The following is a 17777-nucleotide window of genomic DNA, read 5'->3' as shown; positions in this document are numbered from 1 at the left end:
TGCCCTGGAAGTGATCCCCTGCTCTAGCCTCCCACTCATTTTATTTACCAACTGGGGCTTGCAGTGCTCTTCAGACTTGTGTTGCTGTTTATGTTCTTTCTCCTCTACCAGGCTTTCAGGTTTCTGAGAGCTGAGCCCCTAAGCGATGTGTCCTTCATGGCCCCTAACACGCTTCCTCATCCACAGAGGAAGCTAATAAACATTTGCTGAATGAACGAGGGAAGGGACCGACCAACGTCAGGTCCTCCCTATACCTGATCTTCCTGGAGCTGGTTCATTTCCTCATCTCCGTCTTTCTCTTTCAAATTCACTCCTCTTTTCCCCAAAAAGGGCTTTTGTGGATCATTTATCCAGCTCGATCCATGAATTTAAAAAATGTCATCGCTTAGGCTCATTTACCCAGCTTGAATCTATGAATCAACACTGTCTTCGCTAATGAAGGCAGGCAGGTGCCCAGGGAGGGGACGGAGGGCCAGCAGGGAAGTCCTGGCGGTGGTTCTGTCCCGTCAGCGTGGGACTGGCCCTTCCGTGAGTCAGACTCAACTCAAAGACAAGGAGACCCGAGTTATGGTCCCTACCTGGCAACTAGCTAATCATATAACGTCTCAGTTTCCTTTTCCACAAGATGGGGATAATACCTACCTGGCCCCCTTCTAGAACCAGAGATCAGTGAAAGGACTCTGAATACAGGTAAATACTAGAAAATACCACCTCTGTGGCTTGAGGGGAAAATGAAAAGACTGGCAAGTTGCTGAGCCTCAGAGACCAATAGTCTCAAGAGTGGCAATGTGACAGGGGCACAGGAAGTCCACCCGGGCTTCTACTTCTGTTGGAAGCGTTAGGAGGCTGGTTTCACCAGGGCCTGCGTGATGGAGCAGCTCGGGCTGCGGGCGCCCCTCGTAAAAGGGCCCAGAGCACGGGTGCAGCACCCGGAGGGGAGGCAGGGAGGAGGGAAGTATAAGTAAACGTCAGAACCGGGAGTGGTTTCCTGAAATGTTGCCCTGGGTCTGAAAAGCCACAACAAAGGGTTTTCAAGATACTACTGGGAAGACTTGAGAAGTTAGGAGAGAAATCCGTTACCCCTCACCTCCCTGTCAGCAGCATCAGACAAGGTGCACAGCACACGGACATGGACACCCCGGTATGTGGCCTCTTACAGGATTCTAATCACTCATGGCTCTGTGTCCCGGTGAGAATAGGGCTCCTAGATTCATCTCATTTATCACACACATTTACACACACACATCTCATTTATCATCACATCACACGCGAGGCTTCAGCTTTGTACAAGGGGACGGAGACCTTCGTCATTCTGTGAGTTGAGAGATTTTTGAAGTTGAGGGGAGGGTGTCACTTTGCTAACCTCAATGAAGTTAGGAGGTTAATCTGAAAAATTCCATCAAGCAGAAGCCTTCTATCCCGAGAGTAGCTTCCTACAAGTCAATGTCCCCTGAGAGTCACAGACCTTGGAAATCATCCACCACAGCTGCCTAATTGACAACCTTACGCAGTGGGAACAAGATCCCCCTGGGCACATATCTGGCAGCCGCCACCATCAGTCTGAGGCCAGGACAGAGCACAAGGCACGCTCACCCGTGTAAGTCAAGTGTAAGTCAAGGAGGCTGGTCAGGGTGTGTAGGCACCCGAGCTTAGTGATCCTGGCTGACCACCCGGGCCTCTAACTTCAGCTTCCTTCTATGCAAATGAAGCTAACAGTACCTTTCTTGCCCATTGCACAGTGCTGTTTGAAAAGTAAAACTGTCTGGGAAAGCACTTGACAAACTGCAAGATACAAATGAAGACCAAGCCCAGAGTGCAGTGTGGGGAGACTCAAGTCACCTTCTGTCTGGAAGACTGCAAGAACTGCCATAATCCCTTGCAGCTCTTCCCATCAAGAGGCGGGGGTCTGCTCCACTCCTGCACCTGGGCTGACCCAGTGGCTTGGCCAACAGAATACAGCAGAATCGACCCGGTGGAGTCCCGAGCTGGTGCCTCAAGAGACTGCGTGTGCTCCTTCTCTCACTCTTGCAAACCTACAGCCATGAAGCTGCCAAGCCAGGGCTAACCTGCTGGATGACGAGAAACACGGACCCCCATCACCACGGCCAGCAGCCACCCCTGTGAGCCGGGCCATCCCAGATGCCCAGCCGCCCGCTGACGGCAGCCCCTGAGAGAGTCCTGCATGCATCAGCGACGCCCGCCCGGACCAGCAGATCACCCAGGCAACCACACAGACTCACGAGCACATGTGATGGCTTTGTCTTGAGCCCCTGAGCTTTTGCGGTGGTCTGTTATGCGCGAAAGCTAACTGAGGCACCGTCTCTCGCAGGGTGAGTCACGCAGCGTGCCCCCTGCTCAGGAGAGACAAGCCAACAGGCCGACTGTCCACGGGGCTAGGAGAAGCCACGTGGGGCCCACAGGCCACCTTCCCACAGGCGTGGGCGCTCCTCCCTTCCAGAGATGGCCCGCCTGCTCTCATTCAGGGCCAAGGCTAGAAGCTGCCCCTCATTTCACCACTGGCACAGGGGCCCCCCTTTCTTTCAAAGTGTGCCTTGTGGTGTCCTAATGCCCTTCACACCCCGAGTCCTACAGCCAGAAAGGACTCGAGAGATGGAAGACAAACCCTTCACTTAAGAGTCGAGGAGGGATTTGCCTGGTGGTGCAGTGGTTAAGAATCCGCCTGCCAATGCAGGGGACACGGGTTCGAGCCCTGGTCCGGGAAGATCCCACATGCCGCGGAGCAACTAAGCCCACGCGCCACAGCTACTGAAGCCCGCGCGCCTAGAGCCCGTGCTCTGCGACAAGAGAAGCCGCCGAATGAGAAGCCCGTGCACTGCAACGAAGGGTAGCCCCCCACTCGATGCAACTAGAGGAAGTCCGTGCACAGCAGTGAAGACCCAATGCAGCCAAAAATAAATAAATTAAAATTAAATTAAAATTAAAAAAAAAAGTCGAGGAGCACGAGGCCCAGTGAGGCCAAGTGACCGAGATCAAACAGCTACACAGAGGCAAGGTCGTGCCTTCACAGGGCTGGGGTTTTTTCAGCTTCCCTCAAAGGTTTAACACTGCCCTGAGTTACATTTCTGCCTCTCACTCCAAATCGTGTTCCCAATCACATGCTTTAGCCCCGGACCAAGAGCCCTGCTCTCTCCACTGTTCACCTGCCACAAAGAAGCCTGGCTTGTCCAGGGGTGATGAGCGAAAGCCGGCGCAATGTGGGCCGTTCCCTGGCCTGCCCTCTCACCAAGGCTGAGGCCACAGCTCAGGAGACAGCTGGCGTCAAACCTGCGCCAGCAGAGCCCACTAGAGGCCAGGCAGCCCTCTCCCCAGGCCTGGCCGCCGGCAGGGCCCTCAGGCTCCGGTCGGCGGCCACCCCCACCCTCCCCGCCCACTTGGCCAGGCCTCCTGAGCCGATGGAAGGTGCTCTCAGGAGGGCTAAGGTGTGCATAAACTTTACTTCTCTTGCTCCAAGGGAATGGTTTTTACCTTCCAGAGCCCTAAAGCACATTCATTTGGGGCCCGAGAGTATCTGAAAACATAATAAAGAGAACGGATGCCCTCCTTAGGGTAGGACCGGCCAAAAACTGGCTCAGGGTGTGCACATAATGCTTCCTTCTGGCCCACACGTGCTAAGTTATTTATTCTAGCGGCTGTCCCCACCTCACTCCTGCCCTACACTACTCTCGGTTAGGAAAACAAATGCCCCGCTAGACCCCCCAAACTGGGACCGGGCCGGGTGCGGGCAGGGTGTCCCCACCTCACTCCTGCCCTACACTACTCTCGGTGAGGAAAACAAATGCCCCCCTAGACCCTCCAAACTGGGACCGGGCCGGGTGCGGGCAGGGAAGACTTTCCTTTGGGTTTAAGGCCGCTCAGAGGAGGCTCCTCCCTGCTGCTTAACAAAGGAAATCTATTTAGATGCTTTCAGGGTCCAGGAGCTGAGGCAGCACCTGTGACTCCAGGTTGGGAAGCTGGGGCAAGGGACGAGCGGCTGACCTTTGGTGGGTGCCTCAGGGCTCGGGTCGGACAGGTCCACGCGGAAGAGCAGGTACTGCTGGGCTTGGATGAGGAGGCCCGGGAAGTCTGTCTCCGCAGAGGCGAACTGCTCAATCTTGTTCTTCACAGACGCGAGGACCTGTCAAAACCAGCACTAATGACGCGAACGCTTCAGCACAGAGCTGCACCCTGCGTTATCAGGACATCTGTCAGGCAGAGGCCCCGCCGCAGGAGCGACAGGGCTTTAAGTGGGTCTTCTGGGGAGGGCCCTCTCGAAACACCAAACCAAACGAAGCCTCTAAAGCTTCGCAGTTTGTCTAGAAAAATCAACACAACCAGCGTAACACGTAACAGAAGGGGCAGGAGAGCAAATGAATGAGAACGGGGCGGGGCGGGGCGGTACCTGGTAGAGGGAGCGCACGCTGGGCTGGAAGACCATGTTGGTGTTGAGCAGGAAGGAGCGCAAGAGGGGCTGCGGGTAGCTGGCCAGCTGCGTGACGATGCCGATGAGCAGCAAATTCACGTGCAGCGAGTTCTCCAGCATGTTCTCCAGCTTGGACAGGACCACACTGATGAACGGGCCTGTGGAAGGACACGAGGCTTCAGGGCCGGCTGGGGGCACGGGCCACCTCTCCCGAAAACCGAGGAGCCGCCGGAGCCACCCCAGGGCCACCGGGTGCGAAACAAATTTCAGACAAGTGCAGCCGACGCAGGCAGGTCGCCTCCTGCCTCAAAACCAAACCACAAAACACACCACCGCCACAAAAAGAAAGCAGAAACACGGGCGTGGTGGCTAGTATTTTGACTCCCAGAGCAGTTTTAATACTTTGAAAATTATCATAGACCTTTAAAAAAACCAGATGACCAATAATTTAATTTTTAGAATCAAAATATACTTTTCATACTATTTCTGTATCTCCTGGGGCTGCCAGTGCTCAAAAACATGGCGTTCATCATCCCGTGACGCTGCGTGCTGTAGGGCGTCATGCAAACATTAGAGGCCATCAAAAGTTTTAGTAACAAAAAAATCTTCGTGTCGTTAAAGAATAGCAAACACATACAACTATGTTTACCAAACAGCAGCACTGTGAACGGAGGACTGTCTATCCCCCAAAAGCACCTGAGAAACACTCTGTCTTGTCAGTGTCACAATGTGGAAGAACCAAAAGAAAAGAAGATGAGAGGTAAAGGTGGGCTTGGCTGTAATTTTAGAGCCATGCTTTAATTTTTAGGGGGAGGTGGGGGTGAGGGAGAGGGAAGGGACTCAGTTTGGGGAGCTGGAGTTTGGTGTGTCCTAGGTTCCTTAAACAAGAAAATCCCTATCACTATAAAAGCAGTTTGTAAAAAAACAATAGGCAAAAAGAAACTGTGACTAATCTGGGTCACTAGAAAAATAATATGCTTTCTGTTTGAGTTCACTGAAGACAGGGAAAATCCAGACAATAAATCTGGCATTAATAAAACTACTTGAAGATGTTTTCCATTTTCACCATAAAAGTGGTCCATTAAACAAAATCAATGAGAAATTTCTATTTCCCCCAGTGGAGCTATTGATGACGTCACTAAACGATGGCATATTTATGACAAAAGCATATAACCCTTGATAAATAAACATGCCTTATGAAGATTCCAGCAACATTAATATGAGTTTAACAAAAACATACTTCATCACAAGATGCTTCATTCAGAAGCCTTGGTAGCGGAAGAGGGTAAACCCTTTGTGAGAAAGCAGAAGCTGTCTGTGAGAAATGGGAACAGCAAACCACACCGCCAAGTAACAGGATAATGGCAATATTCCCAGTGCCACAAGCACAGAGGATGTCTTCTAAGGGGCCTCGGAACTCAGAAGAGACACTTTTCCTTTGTGTGTTGAGATTAGCCCCAACTTCCCCATCCTTGGGGGTGGGGGGCAGAGCTCCTGAGTCACTTGCCATGACACAGGAGGTCAATGAATTCTTTGAATGGAGAGCCCTTGCTTACAAAACTGGGAGAGTTTGCCAAACACATTCAGAAACTCTGGACTGGAACCCCATTTTGAAAGCAACTTGATGGGGTTCCATGAAGAACCCCGAAAATGTCACCGGTAGCTCTTCTTAATTCCAGTCTTCCAGGCAGACAGGGGAAGGCTGCCGCTGTCCTCACTCCTCCACCCCAGACCCGGGCTTTCCCCGCAGTCCCTGGGGCTCAGCATCTATTTCCTTCCAGAGGAGCAGAGACAGGTGAATCAGGTGATACTTGGGTGGGAAGAGTCTCCTATAAAACCTGTCTCCTTAGTGGAGCCCTCAGCGTCTCTGCCATAGGCCCAGGCTAGAGCTGGCCTCACCTGGCCATCCTACCAACACGAAAGCTGCACGGTGCAGCGGCAGGGGAGAGAGTCTACAGTCCATCACTACTGAGAGGGAGGAAAAAACCCAGCCTGCCCCCCGCGCCCTGCGAGAGTCAGGGTCATCACTGTCTCACTTGAACGACAGAATATTATTAGGTCAAGGTCAGCAGATTGTCATTATAATCCACTAACAACATTAATTACAGCTTCTTAGGCGTGTGCAGTAAGGAACATATATTAAACACTTTCAAGTTCCTGCTTTATTCTTAGTTGCTTTCTAGCACTTAAAAAAAAAACCTCCTTAGCAAAATGCAGTTGCTAGGGGAAACTGGCAAGCAGCTGAAAACGAGAAAACTCAGCTACAATTCAGAAAGCCACAGGTGTGGGGGTGGTGGGGTGGAGGGTGTATTTTTTCCCCTTTTCTTCCAGGAAGACAGATAAATTCCGCACCCATAAAATACTGAATTTTCAGAACAACTAATACTATGCCGTTTCCTTCTCTCCCCTCAAGCCCTCTTTTCCCTGCCTCAGTGGCCCCCCACCCCGGCTCCCAGACTCCAAGGGGAGCTGCCATCACTCTGCGCCTCAGCTCTGCGGAGTCCACCCTGGAATGTCTCCCAAACACGGACCGCTGCCACCTCCCCTGCCAGAACTGCCTGACGCCAGAGCTCCTCATTTCTTGTCTGGACTTCAGCAACGGTTTTTCTATTTTAATAAAGACTAAAATGATTAAAAATGTTTCTGCTTCAAGCAGTATAGGACTATAAAATAAAGAACAGGCCTCCTCCCTGGAGGCAACCCATGTTAACAGATCCAAGTGTATTCTTCCAGAAATGTTTCACATATGTAATAAGTACTAATAACTGAATTATCATTCAAAACATTAATCACTTATTATGTGCCAGGCAGTGTTCTAAGCACTCTTAAAGTATCAACTTAAATATTCACAGCAACCCTACAAAGTGTGCTTATTATTTATCCACATTTAAAGATGACCAGAATGCCAAGTGCACAGTTAGTAAATGGAGTCACAATTTTAATTCAGACCATCTGTTTCCAGTGCCGGGACTCTTAACCAACACACTATCTTGCCTCCCAGGGTATGTGTGTGTGTGTGTGTGTGTGTGTGTCTCCTGGTATTTGTTTTTAAACAAATGATAAAATGACAACACTGTCTGCACACTGTTCAGCCCCTTGCTTTTCCACTGCACAATATCTCCCAGAGACCGTCCCACATCAGCACACACAGAACTGTCTCATTCATTCACAAGATACTTGGTTGCCGTGGGTGTTGCATTAGCAAAACAGTCCCCTACTGGTGGACATATAGGTTATTTCTAGTCTTTTTCTATTATAAACAACACTGCAGGGAACAGCTTTGTGTACACATCTCAGCACGTCCATGTGAGCACAGCTGTGAAAATGTTCCTAGAAAACTTATTACTGGTGCATTCCAAATCCTGATACGATGACAAGTCTCTTACTTTGATCTTCCCGGCACCAACCTCTCCTCACTCCAGTGCTATCTCCCCACTCTCCAAGGCTGGCCTTTCCAAACACGGATCTGGTCACATCACTCGCCAACTCTGATAATTCCAGGGCATCTTCAGTGCCAGGAGCACAAGGCCCCCATTCCTCAGCGTGGCCCGAAGGCCCTCCTGAGCCGGCATCAACCAATTTTGTGGCTTCCTCTCTGCCCCCCAAGACCCATGCCTTGTCAGACCCATGCGCTGTCCGGCTCCTTTTCTTTGCCTGTTGTTTCCTCTGCCTGGACTGTCATTCTCAGCTCCTTTTACCCAGAAGCTTCTGTTCACTGTGCCCCTCCTCTGTGAAGCCTTTCCCACTCCCCACACTGGGCTCCCATAGGATTTGGATACAATGACTAATAACACATTTCTCAGTAAGAGAGTATAGTTCTTTGTTGATGTCTCCTCTGAAAGTCTACAAATCCCTTCATTTTTGTGTCCTTAGTACATAGCACAGAACCTGCCAACTATTAGGGGATCAATAAAAGATTGCTGACTTCATGAATAAATAAAATTAATTAGATAAATGAAATGGAATGCTTTGATTTTGCTGAGAAGCAAATTCATTTCAGCGGAAATCAGGATTCCATGGAGAGAGGGAAATTAAGCCAAATGCTGCAGAACAAACTCAGAAGTTTGGACACTACAAAGTTCACAAACGTGGAAAGAGAAGCTGTGTACAAGTTTCAAAGGAGGAAACAGGCAGCGTTTTAGTTAAAATTACCTATTTGTATCCAAATCTCAGGTTATGTTTTGGTGGTGTTCAGATGTTATCATATTCAAAATATTGATGTTATTTTATAGGTGGTGTATTAGCTTTTTTTTTTTCTTTTTTTTTGCCCTAAGCTATACTTTTTTTCCTCAATTTACATATTGCCCAGGGATGAAGCTCCTTTGTAAGAATAGACTGGCATTCTAAAGAACAATCTTCATTAGCAGTGGGTAGTCCTGATGTCTTGGAGAACACTGCAGACAAAGCTAGGATTCCTGCTGGGGGAGAGTAAATGGGGCAGCCCTAGGGCAGAGTTGGGACTGAGCTAGGCTACTCTGCCCTCTTCCTCCCACCAAGCTCTCCCCCGCCCCCTCCCCTCCCTCTCCCCTTATCAACTGGGAAGAGCCAGATTATCTAATCCTTTTTACTTATGATTGACTGATTGAATTTTAATGAAAACCCATTCACACTGAAATGTTATCTCCGCTAGAACCTCAAGCCTTTTAATTGTGGAATTAAAAGCTTTCTCCCTGTTTAAATAAATTTTCAGGCATCCGTAAACAGAGGACTAAAAGTTGGAGGAGGGCGGAAGAGCTCCTTGAGATCACGTTAAGCCTACCTGGCTGGACCGGAAGGTGCTGTGACTTCGTGTATTTTGGGTGATCCAAGGAGGTGGGAGCATGATCTCCGCCCACCGAGCTGCCCCCTGCTGGCCGGGGAAGGACAAGCCTCAGCTGAGGCTGCCGGAGGCTGCCTGTGATAACAGTAATGACACGGCCCACCACCCCAGCCCAGGATCACATTTGCTCCTCCCAGAGTTAGGGCACCAAGGCCACACGGCTGGAAGCGCCAGAGCCAGGAGTCCCCACAGGCGTGACTGCAAGGCCAGTCCATCCCGCTGAGATGTTGGCTCCTTAGGACCCTCTCCTCTAACTGAACACCATTCAGGGGTCCCACCCCAGCTATCCCTGAGCCTGAGGACCCCTCCTCTGTGCCGGGTCCCTCTGTACCACGATGTGCAGATTCAGATTTTGTAACAGAGCAGGACCCTGTGGGGCCTTCCCAGGACAGACCCCCTCCCTCACCCCCTCCATGTCCTCCACCTGCCTCTTGCCTGTAGAAAAACTTTAGCCAAAGAATAAATTTAATCAGAGAAATGAGAAACTAAAAAAGCAAAGGAAAATAGTCAAGCAAGACAAAATAGTAACAGTCTAGCCATGAAACAAAGTCAAGGCCCTTTAGTTCCCCCTCAAGGGCTGTAGATAATATTCTGAGCCATATCCTTTGAGCTGTTTTGTAGATACTGAAATCCCCACCAGGTGGAAGAAGGTAACTACATGATGACCTGACTGTAGACATGACATGAGCTGCCGCAATTCTAAGAACTGGCCTCAGAGAAATGGGAACAAACCGACCCTGGAACTGAAGACTAACTGTACTTAAAACAATCGAGATGACGACGCTGATCAGACCACTGCGTGACGACTTTCAAGAAGACTGTCAGCGCGGACTGTGCTGTTTCTGCAGGGAGCCCCCTCCCTCCGTCTGTACACCACTGAAGCTCCCCTTTAAAAGCTCTTGCCCCCTGATCGGCAGTGGGGAATGGGCTTTTGGACACGAGTCCACCTTCCTCTCAGGTTGCCGGCCTCCTGAATAAAGCAATCTTTCTTTTCCTACCGACAAGTATTGGCTTTGAAGCAGCGAGCAGCCAAACCTCAGTTCAGTAACAATTTTACTTGGGTAATAATTTAATGATAATAATTCTATCATAATTCCTAACCTCAATCCACTTACCTGATACCCCATCCTACCCCTTTGCCTCATCCGCGATTTCTACCTGCTGTTAGGGGTTGATCACTGGAACGCAGCCACTCTTTAGCACAGTGATGAGTTTATGTGGGTCTACTCTACTTATTTTTGGATGCAGATTTTGTGATTAACTGAAATGAGCTCCCAGGCCCAGGCAAAGGCACGACTAACCCCACTGGCCACTGCTGTGTGTACACAGCCACATTGATTCAAGGGGTATTCTGAGTACCTGCTATGTGCCCTCTCCACTGTTCAGCACCAGGGACAGAGCAGAGAACAAGCCAACACCTGTGCCCTCAGGAAGCACACATGCCAGTGGGGGAAACTGTAATTTCCTTTTTTTAAATATACATAAAAACAAATGCTAAGGAGAAAAATAAATTAGGCTAGAGGAAATGAGGCCATTAAATAATGAGACTGGATTTCTTGTGTGGTTTAGTCAGTCCTACTACTTTATCAAAGGCATATCAAGGGAAGTTACTCAATGGCAAAATTCAACCTCTAATTTGCCGGGGGGGGGGGGGGGGGCGGGGAAACGACAGAATAAGATAAAAATAAAACCACCCCTCCCTGCTCCTTACAAAAATATTCCACCCCTCTGGTAGGTAAACTGATAACGCTCCTTACCTGCACCTACCTCACGCTCCTGGTGCAACACGTACAAGCGCTTTCAAAAGCAGAAACCACAGAGCAATCTAAGAGCGTCACCTGTGAACGGGGTGCTCTGAGTCCTCGCGGGACGGTGACGGGCAAAGGCAGCCTCATCTCTCGCTCCGAACGGGGACGGCTGGGTCTCTGCGGCAGGAGCCTCAGCTATGAAAGGGTCAAAGTCATCCTCCTCCCCTTCTGCTTCCTTCTTCCCCTCCTCCTCTTCTCCTTTGCTCTCATCTTCCTCCTCTTCCGGCTCCTTTGTAAGAAGCAAGGGATCAGGTGAGGAGAAATTCTGCTCCGTCAAGCCCTCGGTGCTGGAATCCAGTTCTTTAATGATTTGGTCATACTGGGCAATGAAATCTTCACCGTCGGGGTTAGTCACTGTCAGGCGTGCGCCGTGCTCTGCCTTGGGGGCGGGGGCCACTAACTCGGGGCTTGATTCTAGGGCGACTTCAGGCTCGTTCTCTCCTCCTGGTTCCTTGGACACACCGTGAAACACGTCCGAATCGTCCCTACCATGTTCCTCCTCTGAATCTGTCTCTGGCTGAGGGCCGGGCAGGGGGCCGTTGCTCACGGGGGGACCCTGGACCTGGGTCTGGGCTTGGGTTGGGGGCCTCGCGGCGTCCTCCCGTGAACCGCTGCTGTCCTCAGCATCCTTCTCAGCACACAACCTGTACACCATCACGTCGTCCTGGAAGTCGGACTCTTCGATGTAGGCCCCTTTGAAGAGCAGGATGGCGTTCTTCTTCATCTCCTGGATGTGTCTGGGAGGATCCACGGGGGCCGGGGGGCCCGAGTTCTCTGCATCCTCATACGGCCCAGGGCAGCCCCCGCCCACCCCCGAGGAGATCCCGGCGTCGTAGCTGTCGTCCCACTCCAGCTCCGTGTGGCTCTTCTCCTTTCCGGGAGCCACCTGGGGCCCTGTCGTCCCCGGGACCTGCTGCGGGAGCCTGAGCACAGGGTAGGTGGCTCTGGGAGGCCTCTCCTCGGGCGGGCCCAGCAGAGCCGGGCAAAGCGCCTCGGGGTCGGGGGAGTCTCCATCGTATAGGGCGGACCACACGTGGCAATCCCTTATGCAGCGGAGGATGTTGGTGTGGGCCTCCCAGAGGTACTGCAGGTAGCTGATGTCCAAGGCTCTGCCGTACTCCACAATGCAGGCCGACGGCGAGAACGCCTCGGGGGGTGGCTGCTCTGAGGGCCCTGCCCCGGGAGACACACAAGTCAGAACCGGGCGGGGGGACACAGGCAATGGATGGGAATGCAACTCATCGGGCTGCCAAGGCTTTGTCCCACCAGCTACTTTGGTTCTAAAAATTTCTGATTAAATGATTTCCAAACAACAAAAAAAAGTTAGATTTTAATAAGGAAAAATAAGAATAGAAACTCTATCCTCATAGAAGATACAAAACCAATCTGGCTGGTCAGATACTGGCCATCACCAACAGAAGTCTGTTACTTGGTATCAGTCTTTAGAGAAACGTGAGATAATGAAGGCAACCTCTCAAGTTGTTGGGAGTGAGACAGGCTGGGACCTGGGGCCCTTTGCTGCAGTGCTGCAATGCTTGCACCTGGACACACGTCTCCTCAAGCAACAAAATACAAAGATACTGTATGGGACTAAAACTAACTGCGTGCATGCGCAGTTGGGGCAAATTCTGGACCCAAGAGATTCAAAGAGACCAAAAAACCCAACTGCCACTTTTGAAGAGCCGGAAGCAAAAACAGGGTGTTGGGAGCAAAAGCAGGGTACTGCGCGTGCCCCCTGCACACAACACCACCTAACGGGTGGGCGAAACGCCTAAGCCAGCCCTCCCGCCTGACCCCTGGACACACCCCTACCCTCACCCCATAGAAGGAACCAGCTCGGCCCCCACTCAGGGATCGAGCAAGCAAGGGAACCTGTTGTTTGCTCTCACTCCCCCACTGCTCCAGCAGGGGACCCAATAAAGCCTCGCCTGAATTTCTTGTCTGGCCTCTAGTCAACTTCTGTTGATTGGGTAAGGCCAAGAACCCTGGTCGGTAACAGGAGGATTAAGTTAGGTAATATATCCAATATGGTACCTGCCACTGAGTAGGCAATTAAAAAGATTTTTACTTTGACTCTAAAGTGGAAAGCCTATATAATCCATGAATTTGGGAAACAGATTTTCTCTAGAAAACCCTGGGTTTTTCGAAAAGCCTCTTAATTCATTCTGCCTTCCTGGGAATTATTGGGAATTATATGTACCAAATAGTGACTTAAGAAAAAGTCATATTCACTCCCAAAATAGCCCTTTTAACCTAAGAATGATACCCTGACTACCTTTGATGTTAAAAGCTCTCAACCGTGTAACTGAAATAGGTATGGAAACATCTGCATTTAAGTTTACATTTTCCTTTAGGAAAAAAAAAAAAAGAACTCAGACAAGGGAGAACACAAACTCTACCATTTCTTAAACATCTACTACATGGCAGGTGCTTTCTCAGTGCTATCTAATTTAATCCTCACAACAACCCTACATGGAGATACTATTTTCTCCATTTACAGATGAAGAAATTTAGGCTCAGAGACAATGATCACCCAACGAGTCAGTGGCAGAGCCAGAAGTCAAGCAAAAGCTGTCTTACGTCAACCTCTCTCCTTTTTTCGTTCGATGCCACACCTTTCAACCCTATTCATTGTCTAAATCTCTACCTGACTGGGCCACAAGTGAATCTTTAAGAATACACATTTTCACGTCGTTAGGGTGGACATAATCCATTTTTTACAGCTCTACTGTTAAAAGTTTACCTCTTATCCACTTTGACTACTGATAATATTTATTTAGCACTTACTACATACTAGGTAGTTTTCTAACAGCTTTGTATGTCCTACATCACTTATCCTTGGAACAACCCTTTGAGGAAAGCAGATGAGGAAAAAATCTTAGAAAGATCAAGTAGTTTGCCCAAGGAAGGAGCAGAGCCGCGATTCAGAATCCTAGCTCTTAACTACTGCACAAAAACCACATTATCTATCTACCCACCTACCTACCTGTGTAACCACCTATCCATCAGGGCACTTAGCCACCATAAGGCAACCTCAGAGAGAGGAGAGTGGAAAGAAATGGAATTTGGAATCAGAGGACCTACCGACTGTGTAACCTTAAATAAGTCAATCCCTCACTCTGAGTCTATTTCTTCATCTATAAAATGGGAATACTGTCTTCAGAGGATTAAATGTGATAACACAGGGAAAGAACGTGGCGAGTTGCAGGCACTCAACCATCATACGTTTAACTTGAAATTTGAATTCTGCAGAAAGGTCAGCCACAGACTCATTCTTAAAACAACTTTTTTAGTAAATAAAAAAGACATCAATTTTTAAATACGTGTTTAAAAATGACAATTGGGTAGGAAAATGTAAGATATGCATACTAGTTTACCTAACAGGAAAATATACTGAAAGTACAGCTTGTTACACTGCCACATAAAGTATTAATTTCCACGATACACTGTATCTTTATTTAAAAACTAAGAATCAGTAAGACAATCTTAATTTCTAAAAATTACATTTATACCAAATATGCTGATATCTTCTTAGTCAAGTAGCCCAGCTCTTAGACAGAATACTTTTTATCGAAGAGGACTACAGCTGGGCGGACAGAAGGACACTGTTGGGGGGAGATCAGAATATAGATGGAAACACGGAAGTCAGCATGAGGCCGGGACCATTTCCTAGCGGTCACAGGATAGGCAGACTCTCCTGAGCTGAAGCAGCCTTCTGACCACCAAAGACACACAAACACCCCTTTGTTGCCCGCCAGAGGGAGGGCCACGGTTGACACGGGGGGGCCATTTAAATCTTACTTGTACAAGATCAGCTGTGGCTGGCAAACGCCACAGGGTACTGTGACTTCTGGGACAATAAGTATTTATGAAAAACCCCTCATGATGTCAATCAAATGAATCATATACTCTTGCCATATCAGACATTTCACATTTTCAAATGATATAACATTGGCAGGCAAAAGCATCCACAAGTGGGTCCCTTTGGAAATAAAAATAAGGGCTAATTCTGTCTTAGCTAGAGCCACCTCCACACCCTCAGCCCCATTTTGTTTAAAAAGACACATGGGTACACTATTCATACTGGGCTCTGAGGATGGCGCTAGGAAGCCTAGTTAAAATAAAGGTCTGGGAACACTGAGTAAGTAAGAGCTGGGCACGTCAAGGAACGCTGATTACCAAATGTCCAGAACTCTTTACAAAGCAGAAAAGGACCCCCAGGTAGTCAGTGATAAAAGAAATGGGACTCATTGCATCACTCCCTGTCTACCTAGAGACAGACACGTCCAAGGAGAGATGGAATTTGGCATCCTTTTGTTTAAAGATTATCACTCGAGAGGTCCTTCCCTGACAGGCTGGGACCTGGAACCCTTCGCTGCAGTGCCTGGACCTGGACAAACATGTCTTCGGCTCCTCCAGCAACAGAATACAAAGAAACTAAAAGGGACTAAAAATAACTGCGTGCATTCACAGTTGGGGCAAACTATGAACAACAAGATGCAAAAAGACCAAAACCCAACTGCCACTTCTGAGGTGTCAGGGGCAAAAGCAGGGCCTTGCGCAGGATCCCTGGCCTGACCCACCAATTCGCAGCCCCCCTCACCCCACTTAAGGGACCAGCTCGCCCCACCTTGGGGAGCAAGCAAGGGAAGCCGTTTCTTGTTCTCCCTCCCTCGGGCTGTAACACGAGTCCTAATAAGGCCTTGCCTGAGTTTCTCACCTGGCCTCTCTTCAATTTCTACTGATTAAAGAATCAAGCACCCAGGTCGGTAACACTCCTACCTGGACTATCATGCGTGCACTTTGACCAGAGAATATAATCCCTCTCTTGGTTCCCAAGCGTCAGGGTGATCCCGCTGGAGCAGCAGACGGGGGTCAGGGCGAGCAGCTTGGCCGCAGAAACAGAGTAACAGTCTCTCTCCTTCACAGCCCACCTCTGACTCAGCATCATGTGATTGCAAGGGATCAGATACCTGGAAAGCCAAAAAGGGCCAGCGTTCAGTGTCTGCAGGTCCGTTCCCAGTCCACCACCGCCTAAGCCACGATCAGGACCAGTCACAGCCGGGGTGGCTCATCGTCTCCCCACTCTCACCCCAGCCATCCTACCAGCCCCCAGGGCTCACTCCCGTGCTTAAAACTTGTCAAGGGCTTCTTTCTTCTGACGCGGATTTAAGGGCCTTCACAATTTAACCTCCACAAACTTCCCCATCTCTTAACGGATCCACTATCCCTCTGTGCCTCCGGGCCTTTGCACCTACCCTAACCGTCCCCTGCAATGTGCTTTCCCCTCCCCCTGCCTGACAAATGCCTTGTCATCCTGCAAAGTCTGGCTTCAGTGTCCTCTTCTCAGGGAAGGCTTCTGGGCTTCCTACTCCAAGATGGAACTACCCTCTCCCTCCACTATGCTCACAGCCTTCTACTAAGGCACTATTACTAGAATCACAATCATTTCGGTGTCTGCCTTCTCAACATAATGTGCTATCAGAGCAAGCACCTCCTTCAAGAGTTTTGTCTCATGATCCCGGAAACTCTGGCTCAGAGTGGGTACTGAATGACAGCAGTTGCACAAAAAGGCAAAGGACCCGTCATGGTGCAAACCTCCTCTCGTATTCTCGCGGGTGATCACGAGAACATATTGTGCTACAGGTGCTCCATCCCCAGTTCCAAAGGGTGGGTGTGTGTAAGGCAGGGGGAGGATGTCCCCACCCCACTAAGCAATCAGTGGTCCAGACATGAAGGTGTCCTTCAGTTCTCCTCAGGCCTGACGCTGTCTAGCCGGAGATGGCAGCGCACCCCACAGGTTAAGGGTTCAGTCCTACAAGGCTTCCCCCGACACCTCCAACACACACACACACTTCAGACGCCACTCACAAGTCCAGGCTGTCACCTGTGCTTCCGAGTAACCGGCAATGCATCAGAGGTGCCAACGACCCCCCTCCTTGGGTTCCATTAATTTGCTAGAGCGGCTCACGGAACTCAGAGACACTTTACTTACCAGGTTGCTGGTTTATTACCTAAGGCTATAACTCAGGAACAGCCAGATGCAGAGATGCACGGGGCAAGGGTGGGGAAAGGGCGGGGAGCTTCCATTCTCTCTCCAGGCTGCCTCTCTCCCAGCGTTCACCAACCCAGAGGCTCTCCAAACCCGACCGTTGCAGGGCTTTATGGAGGTTTCATTATATAGTCATGGTTGACTGAATCACTGGCCATTAGCGCTTAATTCAACCCTCTCCCCTCCCTGGATATCAGGCGGGTGGGACTCAAAAGAAAAAGGACGAAGACCAAATACATATTTCTCTTTATAAATCACAACATTACAGTGGCCAAGGACTCACCGGGGAGCAATGGGCCCAGTTTCACACAAAACACTTTTGGGTGGTGAGCAAAGCATCTCAGGATCATTATGAACCTGGAGAGAAGAAAATCTGGGCAATCGTTTCTGACACACTTGGAGCACACCAGCGGGCTGCGTGGGTAGAATAAAGTGTGTTTAAATGGCTTCCTTTCCTAACAGGGAGATAAACCATACTGTTTATTTAAACAAAGATGGAACAAATGGGATGGAGGCCTCACGGCCAGAGCCGAGTGTCCCACGTTTGTGCAGGAGCCAACTCCAGAGACCCCAAGTAGGCGAACAACCACAATCTTCAATAAACCAGAATGTTTTTGTTTCTGTATTTAGCTTTGAGAGAGAGGCAGTACAGAGGAAAACAAGCTATGATTAAGGATT

The 17777-nt window shown here is 49.7% G+C and overlaps 1 protein-coding gene across 4 annotated transcripts in view; it reads right to left on the bottom strand.

Annotated features, from left to right (window-relative positions):
* Nucleotides 1–17777, bottom strand: part of FHIP1A (FHF complex subunit HOOK interacting protein 1A) — a 272991-nt gene that overhangs the window by 9260 nt on the left and 245954 nt on the right. For all 4 annotated transcript variants that reach the window (XM_059922608.1, XM_059922607.1, XM_059922609.1 and 1 more), the window contains 4 exons: nt 15830–16020; nt 11078–12220; nt 4400–4578; nt 3997–4135 (listed from right to left, as the gene is read on the bottom strand). In XM_059922608.1, coding sequence (XP_059778591.1) covers nt 3997–4135; nt 4400–4578; nt 11078–12220; nt 15830–16020 — 1652 coding nt within the window. The remainder of the gene's footprint in view (nt 1–3996; nt 4136–4399; nt 4579–11077; nt 12221–15829; nt 16021–17777) is intronic.

Source organism: Balaenoptera ricei, chromosome 5 (genome assembly GCF_028023285.1).
Source record: "Balaenoptera ricei isolate mBalRic1 chromosome 5, mBalRic1.hap2, whole genome shotgun sequence".
NCBI classification, from domain to species: domain Eukaryota; kingdom Metazoa; phylum Chordata; class Mammalia; order Artiodactyla; family Balaenopteridae; genus Balaenoptera; species Balaenoptera ricei.
Note: the sequence above shows the minus strand (reverse complement) of the source record. Positions and strands in the feature narration are given on the sequence as shown.